The sequence below is a fragment of the Gallus gallus genome, chromosome 2 (genome assembly GCF_016699485.2).
Source record: "Gallus gallus isolate bGalGal1 chromosome 2, bGalGal1.mat.broiler.GRCg7b, whole genome shotgun sequence".
NCBI classification, from domain to species: domain Eukaryota; kingdom Metazoa; phylum Chordata; class Aves; order Galliformes; family Phasianidae; genus Gallus; species Gallus gallus.
In genome coordinates this window covers 65,622,656-65,644,964 of record NC_052533.1, presented here as the reverse complement: position 1 = coordinate 65,644,964, position 22,309 = coordinate 65,622,656, and the positions used below count along the sequence as shown (strand labels likewise).

The following is a 22,309-nucleotide window of genomic DNA, read 5'->3' as shown; positions in this document are numbered from 1 at the left end:
TGATCTCAGAGAATACTTACTATACATCAGCACTGATCTCAAGATCTCACCACTGATGGTGTTCTCAAGATGCTAAGGCTAAGCTGACGGCTACCGTTTCTCTATTAAAGTGACAAAGAATCGAAATGCAAGAGAAAAATTATTTCGCAGTTCACTCACGTTGAGCGAGCCCTCGCTGTTTAGAGGGCCTCACAATTAGCAGGAACAGAGCTCCTTGACCCCACACAGATCCCACGAAGAGCAAGAAGGTGCCTAGGGTTAGAAAGCTGGGGAAGGGTCTGGAGGACAAGGTCTCCAAGGAGCAGCTGAGATCCCAGGGTTTGTTCAGCGCAGAGCAGAGGAGCTGAGGGGAGGCCTCACGGCAGCTGCAGCTCCTCACAGGGAGCGGAGGGGCAGCGCTGAGCTCTGCTCTCTGTGACAGCGACAGGGCCCGAGGGAACGGCATGGAGCTGTGTCAGGGGAGGGGCAGTGGGGGTTAGGGAAAGGGTCTGCACCAGAGGGCAGTAGGCATGGAATAACAGACCCAAGCTCCTGGAGTTCAAGGAGTGCTCAGACAATGTTGTCAGTCACGTGGTCTGATTTTTGGGTGGCTCTGTGTGGAGCCAGGGGTTGAATTCGATGGTCCTTATGGCCCTTCCAACTTGGGATATTCTATGATTCTGTGATTCTATGGCTAACCATCTGCCAGCACCAAAGAGCACAGCCCTAACTGAGACCACACAGTGATACAACTCCAAAGAAAGAGACATAGGAGAAGCTGCTTTAGCACACCATGAGGCAAACTTGCTCCCTCCATCCCCTCCTCCCTGGCTGTAGCGCTACATCCTTCTTACTCCCTTGGTGAGCAAATCCATGCCTCCTTTCAGTGGCCTTACTGAAACTATTCATAACACATGGAGAACCTGGAACCTGACCTATAAACTGCCGGTGTTAAACCTGTGCTTGTTTCAAGCCAAGCAGAGACGATGCCCAGGAAAGGAAATCAAAGTGTCTTTTGCCTTTCCCCTTCTCATCTACTCACTGCAAAGGTAAACGATTTCCTTTGCAAAGCTTGCTTTCTTTGTGGCCCTGCACTTTGCAGGCAATTAGCTACCAACACACTTGCTGCAATAATTCACTTTCCTTGTGCTGGCGCCCATGAAGAGTGATGAGTGCTGGAGAGAGAAATGAGAAGTCACAACCCAGCAGAGCAGCCACACAGGCCACAACAAATGCATATATGCTCTTGCAAGATCATTCAATTGGTACATCGCAAGCTGTCTATTTCGGAAAAAGAATTAAATCCTGAGCATCACTGCCTGAACATCCTGCAACATCTGGGCTCACAATCATATTGTATTTATTCCCTTGCCTCAAACATCTGATGGTTCATGGAGATGTCTGAAGGCTTATCAGAATAAGAGACATCAGACTTTCAATTATGATCTTATAAGTCAATTACACTGAAAGTAGTTTCTCACTGTTTAAATGATTAGCAAAGACTGCAAAGCCCGTTAAAGAGAGGGCTTCTCATTACAGTGTGGTTCTGTCACTTGTTTAAGGACTTCTACACAGATTAAAGATGCCAACTTTTTGTTAAACACTGGCTGCTCACTTTCTAACTTTTAAAGCAACTTAGCAGTTTGCTCATTAAAACACTAAATGGAAACTAAAAGATCTCTCTGTATAAGAAATGCCAGATATGCTCAGCAAAATAAAGAGATGGATATAGTGAACTTCATCTTACCTTTTCTTAATAAAGGTTTTCTTTTTAATGGTAGCAGTGCCTGGGGAAAGAAAGTACAGGCAAAAGCAGTTAAAAATCCTATTAGGATTAAAAGCAGTGGGTGGTGCTAGAAACCCATAGATTTAAAACTCCTGACAGAACCACAAGATGTTCACATTGCTGTAATTAGCCTTAGAGAGAGACAGCTCTCTTCTATGTTACATATATAACAGAATGTATATGATATCTTGTCTTCACCATTATTATCACAAAGCACTGTAACCTTTTGCATCACTCTTTCCAAACATTCCTCAGGCAGGACAGTGCGCAACACAGGAACCACCCCCTGCCACTCCACCCACACCTAAGATTACATTACCATCAAACGGCTTCATTTCTACCAGGGTCCTTCCCACCTGAAGAGAAACAAAATACTGTTTTGCTGCTTCAACTATAGAAAGAGTTGTGGGTGATTTTTTTGTTTTGGAAAAACAAAACCCACAAGGATACAACACAGTCAGCTCTCACACCCCGTGAGTGTTCAGTTATAAGCCTACACAAACTTCTCCTCATGTGCCTTTCTACAGGCTCTGCAAAGAGGAGCGCACCACATTCTCCAGCCCAGCCCACCGCAGTTCCTAAGATACCAGTCAAAGCCTTAACTGTTTAAAAAGGTACAGGAGTCCAAAACTGATGGTGAGCACACCTCCAGGCTTGCTGCAGCACAAGTAAGCGCTGCTCTGAGAGGCTGCTGCAAAATCAAACAAGTGAACAACCAAATGGGATTTCATCACTCCTCATCCTCCTGCTGCTACAACAGGTCTACCAGGACACAGCCACTGCACAGGAACCCCAAACCCTGCCTGCAGAGCGACCAGGGGTGATCTACAATGCCTACTCCAGCTCCAGGCAGAGTCTCAGGCTTCAATTCCTCCCCTGTACCTCCTTTGATCCTTCCTTCAGATTATCCTGATTTCTCCCTCAGGAAGAAAGAAAAGGATCTAGAAAAGGAGTACAAGTTCAGACTTGACGCAAGGGCAGTGCCGGTGGAAAAGATTGCGCTTGTAAGCAACCGCAGCAGCTGTTAGGAAATGAGGCATACGAAGGGAACAGAAACCAGTATTTAAACTTCAACAGTGAGAAAATAAGTGGCCCACGTAGAAAAAGAAATCCAAGCTAAGACACTGACTTCTCTTATTTTCTCCCCAAGACTTTGCATCTGCATCTCTGAAATGAAGACTCAAAACATCAAAAAAGAAGCAAAGCATTTGCAGCGCTGCTAATTTGTAGCTTTCTGGTAACTAGGAAAATAACGTTATTGTCTTCCATATTCACTTACGGTTCTTTCTGTACATGATAAGTTGTAGAACTGTACTTCACTTTATTTTGCTGAGCAAGAGGAAGCTACTGTCTATTCTGTGAACATGAAAATCATTACATATTTTAATCTGGAGGTTGCCTGTCCATCCTGCCATTCGCTATTTACTACTGAACCCAAGCAGTAATATAGCATTAAGTATAAATCTGAAGATAGCCCACGCACTTACATAACAACATTAGAGCTTTCTCTAAGTAGCTGAATGTAGACAGGGCTAATCTGCTGTATTGCTAAGTCCTCCAAGTCTTCTCTTACTACAGGCTACCTAGAACTGAACTGGGAAAAGCAGCAGGACCTGATGAAGCTAAACCAACAGGAGATGTCTGTGGGAGGGTTGAAGAAATCACTTCTCCTCCACTGCTGGATAAAAAAAAGGAGTGTTGTAATGCTGGGGGCGGGGGGGGGGGGAAAGGTTAATAGAGAAATTCTAGGTAAAGGTTCAAAGAATCATTAAGGTTAGTAAAATACCTCTAAGATCATTAAGTCCAACTGTTCACCTACCACCACCATGCCCACTAAATGATGTCCCTCAGCACCACATCTCCATGTTTCTTCAACACCTCCAGGAACAGTGACTCCACCACCTCCCTGGGCAGTCCATTCCAGAACCTCAACCATTTTTCAGAGAATAATTTTTTTCTAATATCCAACCTGAACCTTCCCTGGCGCAGCTTAAGGCCATTACTTGTCATCCTAACACTAATTACCTGGGAAAAGAGGCCAATTCCCATCTTGCCACAGCCTCCTTTCAGGGGGCTGTAGAAAGTCATAAGGTCTTCCCTGATCCTCCTTTTCTCCAGACTAAACAAGCGCAGTCCCCTCAGCTGCTCCCCATAAGACTTGTGCTCCAGATCCTTCACAGCTTCACTACCCTTCTCCGGACATTCTCCAGGACCTCAATGTCTTTCTTGTAGTGAGGGGCCCAACAGTGAACATGGTACTCGAGGTTCTTCTAGTTGTAGGAGGAAAGAAACCCTCTTTGCAATCCTGTTACAGGCTTCTATGTACACTACTTTTTGTCAGACATTCTTCAACTTTTTCTTCTTCCTCTTTTCCTCCCCAATTACTTTGTTTACCTCCGCTTAAGAGGTTTTTATGCTAATAAAATCTCATAACTTCCACCGTTAACTTCTAGATGTTCTTTTCTTATACTGGGAAATGTGGTGTTACCGTATTTGACACATGAACGCCTTTTTTCGCAGCTTCCATCATCTGGAGAAGTCTGTGTCTGCTTCCACAACTACACTGTGTAGGAACTTCTACTTCCCCTCATTTGTATGCACCTCTATCAAGATCCTCTGCTACCAGTTAAAAGGAAAACAATTCAGAGCAGAGACCCATGAAATTCAGCTTTCATTCAGAAGATGGAGAAGCAGAAACTGCCTCAAACAGTTCTGCCTGGTCAAATTTCAGCAACTAGTACATTTTCTAGTATCTAGCAACTAAGAAGGAAACACAGCTAAATGAGTTGGTCCTCTGAGGGGAAAAATAAAGATCCTTTTCACGACACCAGCTCCTACATCTTGCTCAAAACCAAAAAGCCAACTAACCGGCAGCAATCCCTGCATGTAAAACAGCCCATGCTTTTTCATGGCAATTCATAGACTCTCTCTGTGAGCCTTCAGTTAAACCCTGTGTTGCTCTCACCTGCTAGCATGCACCACAGCAGTAGGTTTGTAGTAATGCCAGTTAAGCAGGCTGCAGCAGGTCAGCAGTCAGCTAACAGCAGATTAGCATCTGGAGTTGGTTGATTTCTCTCCTCAGTGGGAACCAGTGGACAGATGTGCCAGGTAAAGCTATGCTGCTGCTCCCCAGACTCATGCACAGAGCTTTTGGAACAAACTCCTCACTTCTCAGGTCAAAAACCAGTAGCCTAAGAAAGACTTATGAACACCAAAGTTACTGTCTTGAAATCAAAATATTTGGTTTTCTTGGTTTTACTGTACAAGGTTTTATTAATCATTGTGACAAATGGAGGTGTGATGACTCAGCAGACAGAATTCACATTCAGTTTTCCTTAAAGACATTTAAACAAACATACAAACGACCTTTCCCTCCCTGTTCCAGCCTAGTCCTTGGTAATCCTCCACTATATTGTGGTTAACATGGAATAAGGTTTATTACTATCATATAATAAAGATACTTCCAGTGTTCTGGTATTTCCCATATAGCTAGCAGGAAAGATCAGTGCAAATTCTCTACAACCAATTCACTTACTGCTGTTTTAATAAACAGAAAGAAATTGAAGCAAAATCATTTCCTCCTTTACATTAGAAAATTTCAATAGTTGTTCTAAACACAAGTTCGGTGTACAAATCCTTACCAGCTTTCAATATTTTAGACTCCTACATTATTTTGACACACAAAAAGCAGAAGATAATGATGTGTCTGCCGGCAAATTGAAGTGCCGAATCACTGTTGTTTAGTGTAAGTAGCTCAGCTGCACTTGACAGCTTTTTTTCAGTCGTAAAGAATAGCTAAGAATCAAAGCTCTAGATTAACATTCACTAAGATCTGACATGGGCTGTTCTTCATTCTCTGTGCAGACACAGTTAATATTCTCTCAACACAGCTGCTGGGGAGGAGGGGGATACTGGGATAATCTCCTTAAATCTCTATGAGTTTTTTTTTCCTCTCCAGCAGACTTTCAGATAACTGGATGCGGTGAATGAGACAGAAACAGCAGAGGGTTTCCTGTACATCCCCAGTTCATAGAATCATAGACATAGTTCGCGTAAGACGTCTCTCCGAGCAGGAAGATTTACAGACATATCCTCCAAAATACATTTGAAAGTCAAAAATATAAACATTAGCAAAAAAGATACAAAGCTGCAATACCCACCCATGTGACATTCGGTGAGAAACAAAGTTTATTTGGAGACCAATGAACACAAACAGGTCCTTCGTACAGCCAAGGTGACTTTCTAACTAAACACTCATGAACAAACACCCCAAATAATTTTGCTGCTAATGGAGAGAGGAAAAAGCTATTTTTTATTTGGCTGCTGGGGACAAATCTTGCTGACTGCGTGGATATAAAGGCAGAGTGCTCACTGGTGTTAATGGCTTTTGGCCAAGGCAGCTAGGTTTCCAACAAGGCCAACTACTGGAGCATTAGAAAATCCACTGACATTACTGCAAGTTCAGGTGAGCCAGTGAATGAAGACAAATGATTTGTATGAAGCTTACTTTCCCACATGAATCCCTGACACCTGGATACAATCAGAACAGTCACAAAGATTATGATTCTATTACTGTGCAAGCTCTATGAAAATAATGAGGCAGTATTCTGTCACAGCAGAATTTACAGCTTATCAATGGATAATGTCACTGCAAAATCTTACCAATTTCCAACTGATGGATTTCTCTTTAGACACCCTCTATAATATTTTCCTTGTTCTTTGTTTCATCAGAGAACCTGACGAGCTTGTAGATGTTACTCATCACTAATTCTTGTGTTCAAAATAAAACACTGAGAATGTTAGTCACTGTTAGAAATGAAAATCATATACATTCCAAGGGAGTTCAGTTCACATCCCATTAGATCCTCATAAAAGGCTTAAATCACAGCGCTTGGAAGGCTGCACCCACAGCAGGAGCTCCCAAGACAGAGGTCATAAGCTCACACTGGATCTTGGCAGTAACTGATGGAGATGCAATAAGCAGACACATTGGTTTGTGCTATCAGTATGGAGATTACGGAAAACTGTTGGTCTGGGAAAGTAGCTGACAACCAAAATAGCTTGGAAGTTACAGTACCGATGTGTTTGAATCTGAGCATTTTACGAGCACATCTATCACAGAATAAAATGGTAGCACATCTGAAATAAAAAGCGTACACCGTTTTAATGCCACACAATGAATCCAACCCTCAAGAAATCTTTTCAGATCCAAGTTAAGTACAGAATCCCTTCCATGCAGCACTGGTGAGGCCATGCTTAAATCACTGGGTCCAGTCCTCTGCACAGGAGATGGAGCTAATGGAGCGTCTAGCAAAGGGCCACAGATTAAAGGACAACTCACCATCTGGCTCCCTGCTCCAGCCTAACCTTATCTTCTGCACAGGTACAAGATTATTGGGGGGGGGAAAAAAAGCAGGGGGAGAATAGAAAGAAAAAAAGTGAAGGCAAACAAAAGAAGAGAGAAGAGAAAAAGTGCATTCCATCAAGGGAATCAGATGTCTGTGAGCAGTTTAAAAGGACTCTGTCATATATAGGAAGCAGAAAGGTGGTTGTTTATTTTTTCCTGGCGGGGTCTGGGGGTGTTGGAGGTTGGTTGATCGATTTTAAATAGGGCATTGAACAACCACAGTCATAAAGATAACGTGGACTGTGTAGTCTGATAGCACTAAGGGCAAAGTTGTTTACTTGTTTCTAAACCAACATGGCGATAATTTCTATTTAATCCCTGAGACTTTAAAAGAGACTTTAATCGCTAACGATATCACAGAAATCTCCACTTGGAGTACTCCACGCTATCAACTGAAGAGGTAGCTGTCACACATATAAACAAAGCAACACGACAAAACATCACACAAATTATTTGGATTTCAGCAGAAATGCAATCCATGCCCACATTGAATTTGCTGCCTAGTGCTGTCACATTTTCTGTATGCATTTAGGCCAACATGAAAGCCAGAACCTTGTGAACAAAATAACAACGCTTATGTTCTTTCTACGTCTGGTTAACCTGAGTTACTTAAGATTGATCATATTAAAACACTGAACTGATAAAATACTGTTCTGACAATTGTAAGAATGATTTATTTTTGTTTAATATCATTGCTTTCAGTGTGAAGTGTCGACTACCAGGGTAATTTAAGAACCAGGATGTTGGCATATTATCAAGTTGCTTCATTATCAAAGTTGCTTCAAACTTAAAAGGAAACCATGGTTCCTCACGTTAAGTGGGATTTACTTGAGCCCTCTTTGGAAGGAATGGCTTTTTGAGCCTAAAAAGAATCCAGTATCCAAACAAAGCTACTGAAGTTTGCATGGCCATACTCAATCACAACTTTCTGAATAGGATTTAAAAAATGAATGGGCATTGCCTACTACAGTGACACAAGGCAGACTCCCTCTGAGGCCAATGAGCTCTATGTGGCTAAGTCTGGAAGACAGAAATGGCACAGAGGAAAGGATGCCACCGCTCCAAATGGTCAGCCCCAGGACAGCCTCATAGAGGTTTTCTGCAAGGCAAGGTTTGTACCTGCTCTGGTTGTGCCAATGCCTGCAATTAGACCCAAATGCATAGACAGTCCAGAGCATGGCCATTCGGTGAAGACAACAGAAATAATTCGTTCTTCCTCCACTCTCATCAGAAGAGTTTACTTATAACACACATAGTCCCAGGGTAAAGACAAAACCCCCAGACCTCTTCACAGAACTTTACATCTCTCTGCCTTAACTAACATGGTAGAAGGGAGGGCAGTAAGAACTGTAAGTCTCATACTTAACAAGAAAACCATAAGAGATAGCAGAAAGAGATGACACCTAAGATATTGATAAAGGGACTGTTTTCAAAGGTTATAACATTGTGCCTTGCTATAAATGCATCAAAGGGCCATTCATACAATGACCAATGAATGTAATTATGCTTTCAAATACAGGACAAGCAATTCAGAGAGCAGGTTCAGTTAATCCCCAGATGGGAATAGAAAATGGCTGCAGAGATCCAGTAATGACTGTTGTGTATTGCGCTGGGACTTTGTGCCGAGCTCCTGCTGTGTGGGTGGGTGAAAACCTGCAGATGCCCAGCCACAAGATGGTGCTGGGAAGCCACAGACTTTGGACACTGTCCAAGAGCCAGAGTGGAAGCGAACTCTAGCCCCTAAAGCTGCTGCCTGCCAAGCTGAAGAGCACATATTGCTGTACAAATAGATTTACTGGAAGGAGGAAGTATTCCATGCACACACAAAGATCACTAAGGCCAAATAAGGAAGGAAAAGCCAACAGTTTACAAAATTTTAACTATTTTTTATTCCACCTTATTTGAAATGCTAGTGGTTAATAGCACTTCTTTGAACAGGCTCTTCAGTGTAGCTGAGAAATAAAAGAGCAGTTGATGGAAAGCTGTTTTTGATAGGACCTAGCCTCTTCTGAAGTTGCCAAGAGTACTATGACAAGAAAGAAGCTAGGATGTTGGGGTGTGTCTACATCACTGCCTTAGTTTAGATGATGAGAACGTTCTTGGAGAAAATCCCTAGATTATTTCCAATTCCTCTCCCCTGGTTTCTCTTGCAGAGCTGTCTCACACATACAAGTTAGATTCCTCCTAGATGATACAAACTCGTAAGATTCCCACTGGCTGCTAACAGGCACTCAGTGCTAGGATCGTACTACAACTAGTATGAAGTAAACCCTCAAAACAAGGCTAGCATGGACACAGGCTTCCCACCAACACAGTTCTGCTCCTACTAGCCTGACTAGCAGTAAAAATCAAATACAGCTCACCCTGCAGTAATGGAGTTGTAGAGCCTCCAATTCTGAACAGCTGAAAGTAAAAATGCTGGACAGATACAGCCTCATGTTCTGAGCACAACTTTGTGTCAGCCTCCCCTTCTCAGACAAATGCAGATCAGAACAATTACATATCAGAATGAGGAAGGACAAGAAGTGAGCACACAGCAGATCTAGCATATGGAACTCACAACTCTGTATCTGGAAGGAAATGTCCTGTTAAAAACACAATGAATTAAGAAGTACTCTTGTGTCTTGCCCTTGTATTTCTATGAGTATTCTAAAGATATGTCTCCTTTTATGGTACCATCTTTGATACAAAGCTGACAGTATACCCATCTAGTCTTTCTGATGCATCTTCTTTCTGTATTGCTAAAAGCGTTAAGTCATTATTATTAATGTCTTAATTACATCTAATAATGCGTAGCAGACCATTTTCCTTTGTTATCCAATTCAGAATGTCTTTCCTCCCCTCTCATTGCAACAGCTTAGCGTATTAAGTTAATAATATTTACTGCTAGAAACTTGCCTACAGGGGTTGTCTTTGTTGTATGTTTTTTTTACTAACTGAAAGCAGAAGTCATGTTGATTACACAATTTGCATTATTTTTGTTCTCTCCGTATCTTAAGATGTTCATATGCATACTTCAAGGAATCTCTCACAAAGCTTAGGGAGAAAAATACTGCAATTTAACGTCCAGACTGCACAATTGACTCCAGGTTCTTTGTCAAGATGCACACATTCCTATTTGAGATACAGAAATACTTGAGTAAAAGCATTTCATTCACAAGAATGTGCATTACAGCAGTTGAGTTTGCATACTGTAACAGCCAGCGCATCCCAGGTCTTGAACCTACTGATGATATCTGCTTCACTATTCTAGTTATAAACTTGCTTACCCAGTATACTTAATGCACTAAATGCCTACTTCTCTACGTGTTTATTAAGCCACTTTTGACAGCAAGAGAAAATTCTACAAATTGACTTATGCCCTATCTCTGGAGGCATTCAAGGCCAGGCTGGATGTGGCTCTGGGCAGCCTGGTCTAGTGGTTGGCGACCCTGCACATAGCAGGGGGGTTCAAACTAGATGATCGTTGTGGTCCTTTTCAACCCAGGCCATTCTATGATTCTACGATTATCAAATAAAACCAAGTATTAGTCTTGAAATGTCAAGTCTATTAGCAAGTCAAGTTCTGCTTCATACAACTAAACTAACTCTAAAGATGTGGTTGCCACGATGCACACAACTGCATGTTACATTTTGTTTGGAAACAACATAAAAGAGGTATGTAATAAAGGCACAATACAGGCAACATTACATCATCATTTGAAAAGTTGTGCTTATAGTACTCTCAGCAGGGAGCCTTAATTAGTAGGACGTACAATTATGCTCATTTTTGTAGGTCTGGCAAAGGAAGAACAAAACAAAAAACCAAACAAAACAAAAGCAACACCAAATGAGGTATTCCACTGCATGTTTCAGTACAGTTTTAGGTATCTTACCACCAACCTAACTAACAGCTTATTTGGCAAGTAAACAATTGCCTGAGGAGACAGAAAAACGAATACATAGACCCTGTAAGATGAAGGCATCACATGCAGTAATCCCGCATTCACTGTGCTCAAGCATCTAAATTGAAAGCATCTGCATTTTTAAAGGAAAGGAAAGTGACTTCCCTCAACTTATGAGGAAAGCTGCATCTCATCTGGTCCATTAACCATGTACATAAAAGTCAAAGAGAAAAAGACTCAAGCTCATGAGATGGCACACGCAGACGGACACCTAATAACAGGCCTTGCCAGGTGAGAGATGGGACTGCTTAGAACTGAGGCAACGGCAAGAATTCAATGAATTCAGACATCTCCACGTTTCATATGGGCATCTGGACCTCAGTTCTGGACTCATGCCTTATCTGTTAAAACTTTCAGAGTGTCCATGAATTCTAGAAATGTACGCTTGCAACACGTAAGGACTCTGAACTGAAAATTCAAAAGCACTATTGTCTATTTGGCCTAATCTTGCTCCTACAAGTCAAGGAGAAGCATGTATATTTGCACTGAAATCCTCATTAAATTGCTTCATACAAAACTGCTCTGCTTGTGGTGAAGGTACAGCTTAGCTCCAGAACCTGCAAATAGGATAATGTAAGTAGGAAGTGGCTTCAGGAGGGTACCTGCACCTGAAGTGACCTCAGAACAGGGACAGCTTTGAGATGAGTTCAGGTTACCCAAGGCTTTGTTCTGCTGCGCTCAATAATTCTGAGAGGAAAAGTTCCACAGCTTCCCTGGCACTGTGATAGTCTACTTGTTGGGAAATAGCCCAAAATCTTCCAAAAGAACATTTACAGAGAATCAAATCACGTCCAAACCGGTGGAGGTTTTAAGGTGTTTACATTAATAACTACAATAAAGAGAACTCCTTCAGCTGTGGTGGGAGTGACGTTTTTATCTGCACCACACACTGGACAGGGCTTATGCGAGCACTGATCAGTGACAATACCTGCACCAGAGCCTCTGCTTTACCTCAGTCTTGGTTCCTTTCTCTTCTGGCAGTGTGACTGCCAGCACACAGCTGCTCAACGCTTGCAATATTTACTTTTTTGTTCTGTTTTTAAAGTAATACACCCAAAAGATGCCACTGAACTGGACAAGAGGCAACTTCTAAAAGGACAAAGTAGAAGTAAAGCAAGATAACTGTTCGGAAACATGATGAGCACTTTTAATGAAGTATTTTTTTAAGCTGATTCAAAGTCTTTCAATACAGTATGCAGTACTGTTTCTGAGTCTAGCGCTTACACATTTGAAACAAATGTGGATCAAAATTAAGAATACCAGGACGCAGGGGATGTGTGTGAAGAGGTGGCAGTGAGAAAGCAAAGGTAGCAAAAGTTAACTTTTGTATTTGTATATGTATACAGACGCTCACAGAAGGAAAGCCATAAGCTTCCATATATATATATATATATGGGCAAGATGCAAAGAAGGTGAATTTGGACCTCTTTCCACTACCGGAGCCGTGGCGCTGCTTAAGGATGTGAGGCATTGTTTTACTACCAGCAACAGTATTTCACAACACTGATTAATTGTGCCAAAGGTTAAGAACTGCTCAGCTGCCATCCAAGCCAATGTGACTGCAACAGTGCTACCACCTGGTGTTAAATGGTGTTTTATTTTTGAAAAGAAGGACCCACTCTCTACACGGATGCTCAAAACCGTTCGTGTTAGAAGCACACCTGAAGTGTTCCTAAACCACCACATCAGCTGCCAGACACACAAGTAAAAGAGCAGATCAAAGCGGTGCGAACTTCAACAGTGCTCTCAGAGTCCCGAGTCACACCTGATACCATAGAATCACAGAACTGTTGAGGTTGGAAAAGAGCACTAATCTCACCCAGTCCAACTGCCAACCCACCCCAACCATGTCAACTCAGACAGTTCTTATGCAGACGCAGGTCGAGAAAGTTGAGCCCAGATCTCTGTGCTGCGTTATTCTCAAGGCAGTGGCGCGATTCAGCATGCAAGTTACACCTGCAGCTAGGTTTTGAAGCCTCACCGCCTTTAAGGCCTGAGGCCACTCCACAAGGATCAGATACCAACATCTGTCTCGAGGAGACGGCCACAGCACAACCCGGGCGGCACGGCCCGCGAAGGGGCTGCAGCGGGACGCGCTACGAGCGCTCTCGCGACCGCCCCCGGCCCCGCCAAAGGCCTCCAGAGCTCGCGAGCGCGCCCAGGGCAGCCTCGTGAGGCAGAGGCGGCTGTGGAGCGGGAACGCGTCGAAACCGCCCCTCTGCGAGGCACAGCAAGGGGAGGCGGCGCGGGCTCACCTTATCTCGCAGATACGACGCCAGCACAGACCCCGAGCAAACTTCGGTGCCGAGGCCGCCATGACAACTGGGCGGGCAGACGCGCTGGCGGGTGAGTAGAAAGGAGCTGGAAAGCACCGCCCCGCTCCCTCCCTCGGTCCCTCCCTCCTTCTCTAGACCGGGAGGGCGCCGCCTCCCGCGCGGCATGGGGTACGGGGGTGGTTTCGAGCGTGCGGGTGGGAGGTAGTGTTACTCGGAGCCCTGGAGCTGTGCGTTGGTGTTCCGTGGTGCTCTGGAGTGAAATGGTGACGGTAGAAAATGTGCTTTTGAGACAAAAGAAAAGAAAAGAAAAGAGAAAAGAAAAAGGCTGAGGTGTTGTGGTAACAGGTGTGCGTCCTGTCAGCTGCCGTGTTTGTGCTGCAGGTGCAGCAAGCTCTCTGTGAAAAATTGTGAGTGTGAATCCATAAATGCCCAGTGGTTGAAAGTCAGGGGCACAGATCAATAATAGAAATAAAAAAGGTAACGTATGAAGGCTTAGTGTGCCTTCCAGTGCCTCAGGATGGCTGGTGTGGAGCAAAGGTGGGCTTACTGTGCCTCCAGTACCTCAGGATGGTTGGTGTGGAGCAAACGTGGGCTAAATGGTAGCGTCCACCTGATTGACTTAAAGACAAAACAGTATCTCTTGTGAAGGTCAAAAGGCAGTAGTGTTTATCATCAAAGTTTTGTTCTTTCAGCTTCAGCTCCTGCCAGTACATTGAACTTTTCTCTGGCAAAATTGTTCTGCCAGGTGTTGGAAATGCTGTCTCAATTTGGAGATTCAGATCTCTCAATCCCTTTTCAAAGCACATCCAATAAAGTCATTGGTTAGTCTTGATTTTTTTTCCCCCTCACAAAAGTTAATGTGTTTAAGACTTTGAGTTGTTCCTCAACAACAAATGTCTCAAAGCAATTAATGAAGCGTGGGGTTCTCATTTTTGATTACAATTTTCCACAAGCATACATAACCATTGGATCATTCAGTTAAGATGTTAACAAACAGGACTAGTAATCTGGATGTCACTTTTTTCCTCATATTGCCAAGGATGTGGTGTGTGACCTTGGTCAAATCATGCAGGTGACTTCTAACATAGCCTTGGATTTCTGTATGGGTGGTTTTTATTTATTTATTTATTTATTGAACTTGCTACCCCTTGAGTTTCACTTAGAATTTAAGATCTGAAGACCTAGCAGTTTTCAAATTCAGATGTAACCTTTGCTGGCTTGCATCTCAAGCTGAAACAGCTGTTTATGTGGGTTTTAACCTCTCTGTGAAAATCTCTGCTATACAGGGCTGTAAGGTGAAATTCATGTTTGTAGAAGACATTGCAAGCACCCTACCAGAGGCTGTGTGATATATGCTGTCAATAATATACATCCTTACTTTGCTCTGGTGGTTCCTACAGGATGCCCATACCATAGAAGCTTCTTTGCCAGGTGGTCTTCTTAGGAAATGCCGCAAGGAGGCTGTTGCATCTCTCTGCAACACATGGTTCAGTTTGGATATTTGGCAAAATTTCTTCTCAGAAGGAGTGGTAAGGCAGTGGCACAGGCTGCCCAGGGAGGTGGTGGAGTCCCCATCCCTGGAGGTGTGTAAGAAACATGGAGATGTGGCACCTGGGATCATGATTTAGTGGGCATGGTGGTGATGGGTTGATGGTTGGACTTGATGATCTTAGAGGTCTTTTCCAACCTTAATGATTCTATAATTCTTTGGTTCTAATCAAGCAAAATTAATGTTTTTTAAGTATGTATCTCATTAGAAAAAGACAGGATTTTGAGTGTACAAAACCAAACTGCGGGCTAACTTTTGCTCTGAGATATGGGAATGAGGCTTTCTGTGAATAAGAAAGATAAGAATTTGGCTGTAAAATACCAACATTTCTTTTGCCAAATAAAAACACTTTTTTTTTTTACTGGAGGTTTGTAAATACAATCTTGTAGTTTGAAACAGCCAGAAAAATCATTATAGAATGTGATATAATGAACATTAGTTCAAAGTTTACTGTAGTAGCACTGATGCAATGGGGTTAGAGAAGACTCCTTGGAGAACTCATCTGGTAAGTTGCTTCAGATTTACTGTTTGACAAGCAAGTCTCTAATGATGTTGCCTTCTCTAGCATTGTACTGTTAATCATAAGATGAAGGGATCTTCCTGGCTGCACTTTTATCCTTCCGTAAAATTCTGATACTGTTTCATTCAAAATAATATGGTTTCACATTTTATACTGCAGTCTAGAAGCTGTGTGAGGGAAAAAATTCACATTTCTCATGAATTCTCTTTTCCTCTAATTTTCCTTTTTACTCTGTTAAAGGCAGAAACTTTATATATATATATATATATATATATATATATATATATTTGCTGAGTGGGTTATAACTAACAGTAATGGAAGAGACTCATTAGACCCAGTTCACTTATTTCAATTCCAAGGCAAAATGGTCTCTTTGCAGTATGTTTTCCAGCACTTCTCTGTAGTTGATAGCACAGCAGCTGTGTTTTGTTGGGACCACTCACTTGCCAAAAGTTTTTGCTGTTAAACATCTGACATAAATATCTAAGATTTTATTTTTTCTTTAATTACATTGAATATATGTGAATTTAAATAGGGTTACCTCTTTAATAAAGTCAAAGTGGAACTTAGGAGAATCAAAAAGCATTTTGTAGTTTAAGCTGCGAATAGCAAACAGTTTTCATTATGTTATATAGGAACAAAATAAAGACATGAAAACTGTTCAGTGTTTATGAGAGAGGAGCACAGAGAGACGGTAACTCTGGTGACTTCTTTTTCCTCGCACCTGACTAAGACAGGATCTATGATGGATGCTCCAAAACTAATGCCTCCTGTTTTTTGATGATGTCCCACGACATCAGAGGCAGATGTCGGTGGTATGGCAGTAGAGGTTGAACTGTCCCACCACTATTCCATTGCATTTGTTGCCATGTGACAGACGGCAGCAGAGGACCAGTCTGACAAAATGGCACGTGACATGGGAGAGCGTATGTATGTCACTGAATTCTTCCATGTGGAAAAAGATGGCACCCATTGGCATTCATTGGCACTTGCTGCACATTTCTGGAGAGCAAACAGTGGATGTGAGCACAGTGAGGCAGTGGGAGGCAGCAGTAGCGACAGTGGGTTACCTCCTCTGGTGCAGATTTTTAGGAGCATGGCATGCAGGCTCTTGTTCATCTGGCAAAAATGCATAGCTAATGGTGGTGACTGTGTTGAAAAACAGTGCTTTGTTTTGTAGCTGAGCACTTGCTCTGTCAGGTAATGTTGTGTTCTTTTTATCTATTGTCATTTCCATGGAAGTAGGAAGCATTACTTTCAGAATAACCTCTGTATATGTTATGTTTACAAGAATGCAACTTACTGTATGTGTCTCTAAAGAGTTATTCTGTTTCCTTTCCTCTTTATTCTCTTCTACTACTTAGATACTTAGCATTCATCTGTCTGCTAAAGTGAGATAATAACTTCTTCATGGTCACAATGGCCAAGATGGCTACCAGTGGCCATTTCACCCATGAGGCTCTCTTTTTTACAAGCAACAGATGTAAGGCTCCTTTAGTACCTGTACCAAGAAGTTATCACCAAGGTATTGTAGGAATCTGCTGGAGCTGTTTGTATCAGCTGTATGATATTCCCAGTTAATGTCCGGCAAGTTGAAGTCACTCATAAGAACAGAAGCAGCTGATCTAGAGGGTATCTATTAGTTCCAGTCATCAGTGTCATTGTCCTGACTAAGTGGCCCATAGCAGTGTTCCACAGCATCCCCTTTATTTGCTTGTCCTTTAATCCTTACCTAGAGGCTGCCAACTGTGCCATCACCAGCTGCCAGCTCTGTACAGCCCAGCCCCTCCCTCACACACAGACACCCCCCACCTCACCTGCCCTGCCTGTCCCTGCAGAAAGGCCCAGAACAGTCCATTGCGACACAGCAGCCACAGGACTCTGCCCACCAGGTTTCACTCATGCCAGTGATGTCGTGGCTCTGGGATTGAGCCAAGGCTTCTGGCTCTTCTCATTTGTTTCTCAGTGCATGCTGCATGCCTTGGTGTAGCAACATTCCAAAGGTGCTTCACCATAGCCAGCACCTGTTGGAGCCGACTGCAGGATTTCTAGCATATAGTCCCTCAAATTTCAGCATACCATCCCATAGCTCATCACTGGTGAGTCTGGTTTTTATCCCTGTTACCTCTTCAAATCATGTTTAATCTCTATCAATCAACCCCACTAAGACCTGCACAAAAATCCCTTTCTTCTTCTGAGAAAGGCACATCCCATTAGGCATCAGCAGGCCTGGTGTGGTGTAGATCATCCCAAGATCAAGAAACCCAAAATTCTGCTGGTGACACCAGCTTTGGAGCCACGTGTGGATCATCTGGTTCTGCCTGTGCCTGTCAATATTGTTCCCTGCTACCAGAAAGATAGAGGAGAACAGTAACCTATTACCCCAAGGCCCTGGAGTCCCTTTTGAATTCTCTTCTATTTACTACTTCATGGATTCTGACATTAAAAAATAATAATGAATAATAATCAGCGGGCCATTACCAGGATAGTGAGATTTCCAGTCACATTTCTTACCCAGGCCCCAGCGAGACAGTAGACTTCCATATGGGGAAGTCCATTGGGCCATCTGTTCCTCTGAGAAGGGGGTCACCTATGACGACAACCCTGCTTTTGTTCCTGTTGGAGATGGTCATTTTACTGGGGACAGGCTGAGCAGGCCTGAGGAGACCCCTCCAGCCTGAATGAACCTTCATCCACACCATTGTTAGCCCATCCATCAAGTTCCAGAGCCTCATACCTGTAGCATGAGGGCACCTGGCAGGGTTAGATAGGCAGGGGGGGAATCCTTCTGCTGCCCATCTGTCTCTTAGGTCCCCTCCTTCTGCCTGGGGGCAGAGAGCAGGGGATCTTTCATTTCTTGTTTTGTGGCCAGCTAACACATCCATCTCAGGGATTGCAGGACATGATTCCACAAGTTCATCTCCTTCTTTGACTCCATGATTCTTCTCTGCCTGCCCACCTCTTCCCAGAGCTCTGTCCCCAGGCTGAGCAGTTTTGACTGCCCTGACTGCCAACCCTGACCCAGCGCTCCTCAGGGCTGCCTCTGTCGATGTGGGCAATGGCTGCCATCCCTGCTGACTCCCTACACTGTATCAGCTGCTCTCTGACTGCTGCTGTCTCTCAGTGGGTCTCTACTCCCACTTGGTAAGTTTTCACACCACTGGATCTTGATGTTTTGATGGCAGAATGAGTGCTTTGGCTATTGTAATCTATACCTACGTACGTAATCTATGTGTTTCAGCATAATTGCAGATTCTCTGACATGTCGGTGCAAGTCTCAACAAGGAGTGTTTCTTATACCTTCCTGTTGAAGGGAGGAATGGTACTGTTATCACGGGAGCTGGTTCTGTTACATCCAGGTGATCAATGCATCATCAGCTGCATCACGGCTTTCTTCAAAGTGTCTTCCAATCTAACAAGCACAATCATGGGGTGTTTTGTTTGTTTGTTTGTTTGCTGTAGTGGTAATTCCTGCATCTTTGCAATAGTTTCTGCAGTCTTTATGTCATATGTTTGCCATTTTTTTCTATAGATTATCTGCAGTATACTTTCTGTAACATCACTGAATTAAACTCAGGGTTAAGGAGCTGAATATTTTTGATGCGACGAGACAGCTGTGCTCTCTTTGATAGAAATTATTTATCTAGGAAGCAGATGTGTGGGGTACTTTATTATTCAGAATTTGATTTCCATGGCAAATAGTTTTGCATTATCACTACTGAGAATTTTCATACATTTTTAACAGAAAGTTATCCTGATGATTTGTTCACCTTCCTTTTGAAAATCAGTCCAATAAATCCTGCAGGACTTACTTGTGAGATGACATTATTATGTCTTTTCACAGTAAGAGCACCTGGGAAAGATACATCCCTGGCACAAGTTCAATCAGAATATGTGGTTATGGGAGTCCTATTTTACATATGAATGAACTAGCAACAGAATTGTTGTTAATGAAAGGAACCGGAATCTTCCAAAGCTGGAGTTCTTTTTACTCTCCCGAACCATTAAATGATACAGGCATTGGCTGTGGATTTGTCAAATGCTTTTGCTGAAGAATGAGCATTTCTGCTTTTTGTGAGTCTTTTGCTTTTCAAAGAAAGATAGTATTTGGGCCATCATTTCACACTTCAAACTTTAAGGCAGTGCAAGCAAACACTGCTACTGAAAGGAGTGGTCTGTATACAATTTTCCACAATCCCTCCCTGTTCACTCCCATGCCTTTTTTTTTGCTCACACAGATGTTTTCATATCCAAGCACTGAAGTAGTTAAAATTAACCAGGCAAAACCAAGCGAGTAAGTGAATAAAGGTTAATTGTGACCCAGATCAAATCTCTGATCCTTTTCAGCACATAGCTCCATGTACACTCCTATCGGTTGAAAGGATAAGGCATATCTGACGGAGGAGTCTGACAAGCAGCAGGATTGCTTCTTTCAGCTACAGCGCTTTTGGCTTATGACATTAAAGCATTAAAGCGTAACCTCTGAGGGATTTGTTTCACTTTCTGTCTTGGTCTAATTTTATTGCTAGAATGTTTTACGCTCATATCACAAAAAGCATATCTATAAGTAGTTATAAATGTATCCTCTAGGAAGTGAGTTATAAAGCTATAATAATGCATCTATTAGACCATTAAAACCAGAGTTGACAGAGGGACTGGGAAAGATACTAGGTCCCTATGTTATTTTTTACCCAACAGAGGAAACTGTTAATGATTCCACTAAGCAAAAAATTACATTATGAGCTTCACCCTCCATCAAACAATTGTCCTAGTAAATATTTTTCTCGTGTACAGGATTCTCTTGGTAGTGATGGATCTCAGTTGTCAGCAATCTCCCCTTCTGCTTGTGCCCACCCTTCCACAGCTCTCTGTGTTGTGCTGACCTCAGCATTTGTGTGGGCATTCAGGAAAGCAGATTAGAGACCTGATCCAGCTTAAAAATAACCTGCCCATGCAGACCCTGCAGCTGGACCAGTTTGCCAGTCTAATTTACACTGTTCACAAAAACGGTGTATCTGTCACAGCTCAGAGTGTAGTGACTGTTTAAGATAAGCCTACTGTTGAAACATTTGTCTTTAGACTACATCCCTGTATTTATACTTCCTTCACTATGTTAGTGCATCTCACTTTTCATGTGCATGATCAATGGAGTAATTCTCTGCCTGGCTTTATTAACACGAGCATTTGTGAAAAAGTTACCAATTATCTATTGACTCTTATCAAGTGGCTGAAATCAGGACAGCATAAACATATAGGAGTTAAACCATCTAAGACCTGGATTTACCAGAGCGAAGGGCACCACCTGTAACTCCAACACTTCAACAACTGCGGTTTGTTTGCCCAGTGAGCATCTTGGCTGCAGGATGGACTTGTTGCCTTTTGATAGCTCAGTATGTAATTTGCTATGCAGGCTGCCTGTTATACAGGACTAGTTTTCTTATCAAGGGCAGGGTTTTTTTTTTTTTTTCAGGGTGGTCTCAGTTGCATTGCTAAGTAATTCAACATTGTTTTTCTTTACAAGTTCCCAAAATACTTCAGTGTGCAATTAAATAAGCCTTTTGCCAAGGTCTGATTTTCTTCATCTAGGGCAATTCTATTCCAGTAAAAGCAAAATTCTATGATGGAGTTACAGCCTCTGTGGATCAAGAAAGGACAACTGATGTTGTCTACCTGGTCTTGTGCAAGGCCTTTGACACGGTCCTGCACCACATCCTTATCTCTAAATTGGAGAGAAATGGATTGGAAAGATGGACAAGCTGATGGATAATGAATTAGATGGATGATTGCAGCCAAGCATTTGTAGTCAAGAGCTCTTTGTCCAGATGGAGGTCAGAGATCAATAGTGTCCCCCAGGAGTCTGTCTAGGGAACGGTGCTCTTCAGCATCTTCATTAATGACCTGGAAAGTGGGATCAAGAGCACCCTAGCAAGTTTGCTGATTACACCAAGCTGAGTGGTACACTTGATCTGACAAAAGGAAGGAATGGCATCCAAAGGGACCTGGATATGGATAAGCTTGAGAAGTGGGCCCAGGAGAACCTTCTGAGATTCAGCAAGACCAAATGCAAGGTGTTGCACTTGGGTTGGGACAATCTCAGATATATGTACAGACTGGGGCCTGCAGGGAAGGACATGGGAGTCCTGATGGACAAAAAAAAATGGACATGAGCCAGCAGCGTATGCTTACAGCCCAAAAGGCCAACAGTATCCTGGGCTGCATGAAAAGAAGGGTGGCCGGCAGAGCGAGGGAGGTGATTGTCCCACTCTACTCTGGACTTGTGAGGCTCCATCTGGATGCTGTCATCCAGGCCTGTGGCCCCCAGAACAAGAAGGATGCAGAACTGTTGAAGTGGAGGAGGGCCACAAAGATGATCAGAGGGCTGGAGCACCTCTCTTATAAACAGAGGCTGAGGGAGCTGAGCCTGTTCAGCCTAGAGAAGAGAAGGCTGCGGGGAGACCTCATTGCAGCCTTCCAGCAATTGAGGGGAACTTATAAACAGGAGGGGATCTGACTTTTTACATGGTTTGATAGTGATAGGAGAAGGTGAAATGGCTTCAAACTAAAAGAGGGGAGATTATGATTAGATGTCAGGGCAGAAATTTTTCACTGAGAGGTTTTGAGGCACTGGCACAGATTGCCCAGAGAAGCTGTGGATACTCCATCCCTGGAGGTGTTCAAGGCCAGGTTGGATGGGGCATGGACAGCCTGATCTTGTGCGTGGCAGCCCTTTCCATAGCAGGGAAGTTGGAACTAGATGATCTTTGATGTTCCTCCCAACAGAAGCCATTCTAGGATTCACCTCAACGTTTCCAACTGGATCTCTTTTAGAGTGTAACGTCCTTCTCTGT

At 43.0% G+C, this 22,309-nt stretch overlaps 1 protein-coding gene across 9 annotated transcripts in view; it reads right to left on the bottom strand.

Annotated features, from left to right (window-relative positions):
• The window catches only part of ECI2 (enoyl-CoA delta isomerase 2), a 29,684-nt gene extending 16,034 nt beyond the window's left edge, over positions 1-13,650 (bottom strand). The window contains exons 1-4 of one of the 9 annotated variants that reach the window (XM_046938314.1): positions 13,372-13,448; positions 4,731-4,966; positions 1,727-1,766; positions 160-252 (exon numbers count right to left, since the gene is read on the bottom strand). Coding sequence is in view for 3 of the 9 variants with exons in the window: in XM_046938317.1 (XP_046794273.1) it covers positions 13,372-13,557 (186 nt within the window). In the remaining 6 variants the exon portion in view is untranslated. Of the gene's footprint in view, positions 1-20; positions 102-159; positions 253-1,726; positions 1,767-4,730; positions 4,967-13,371 lie in introns of all 9 variants that reach the window. The other 8 variants (XM_046938316.1, XM_046938312.1, XM_015276009.4 and 5 more) reach the window with 8 other exon arrangements.
• Positions 13,651-22,309: the final 8,659 nt, after the last annotated feature.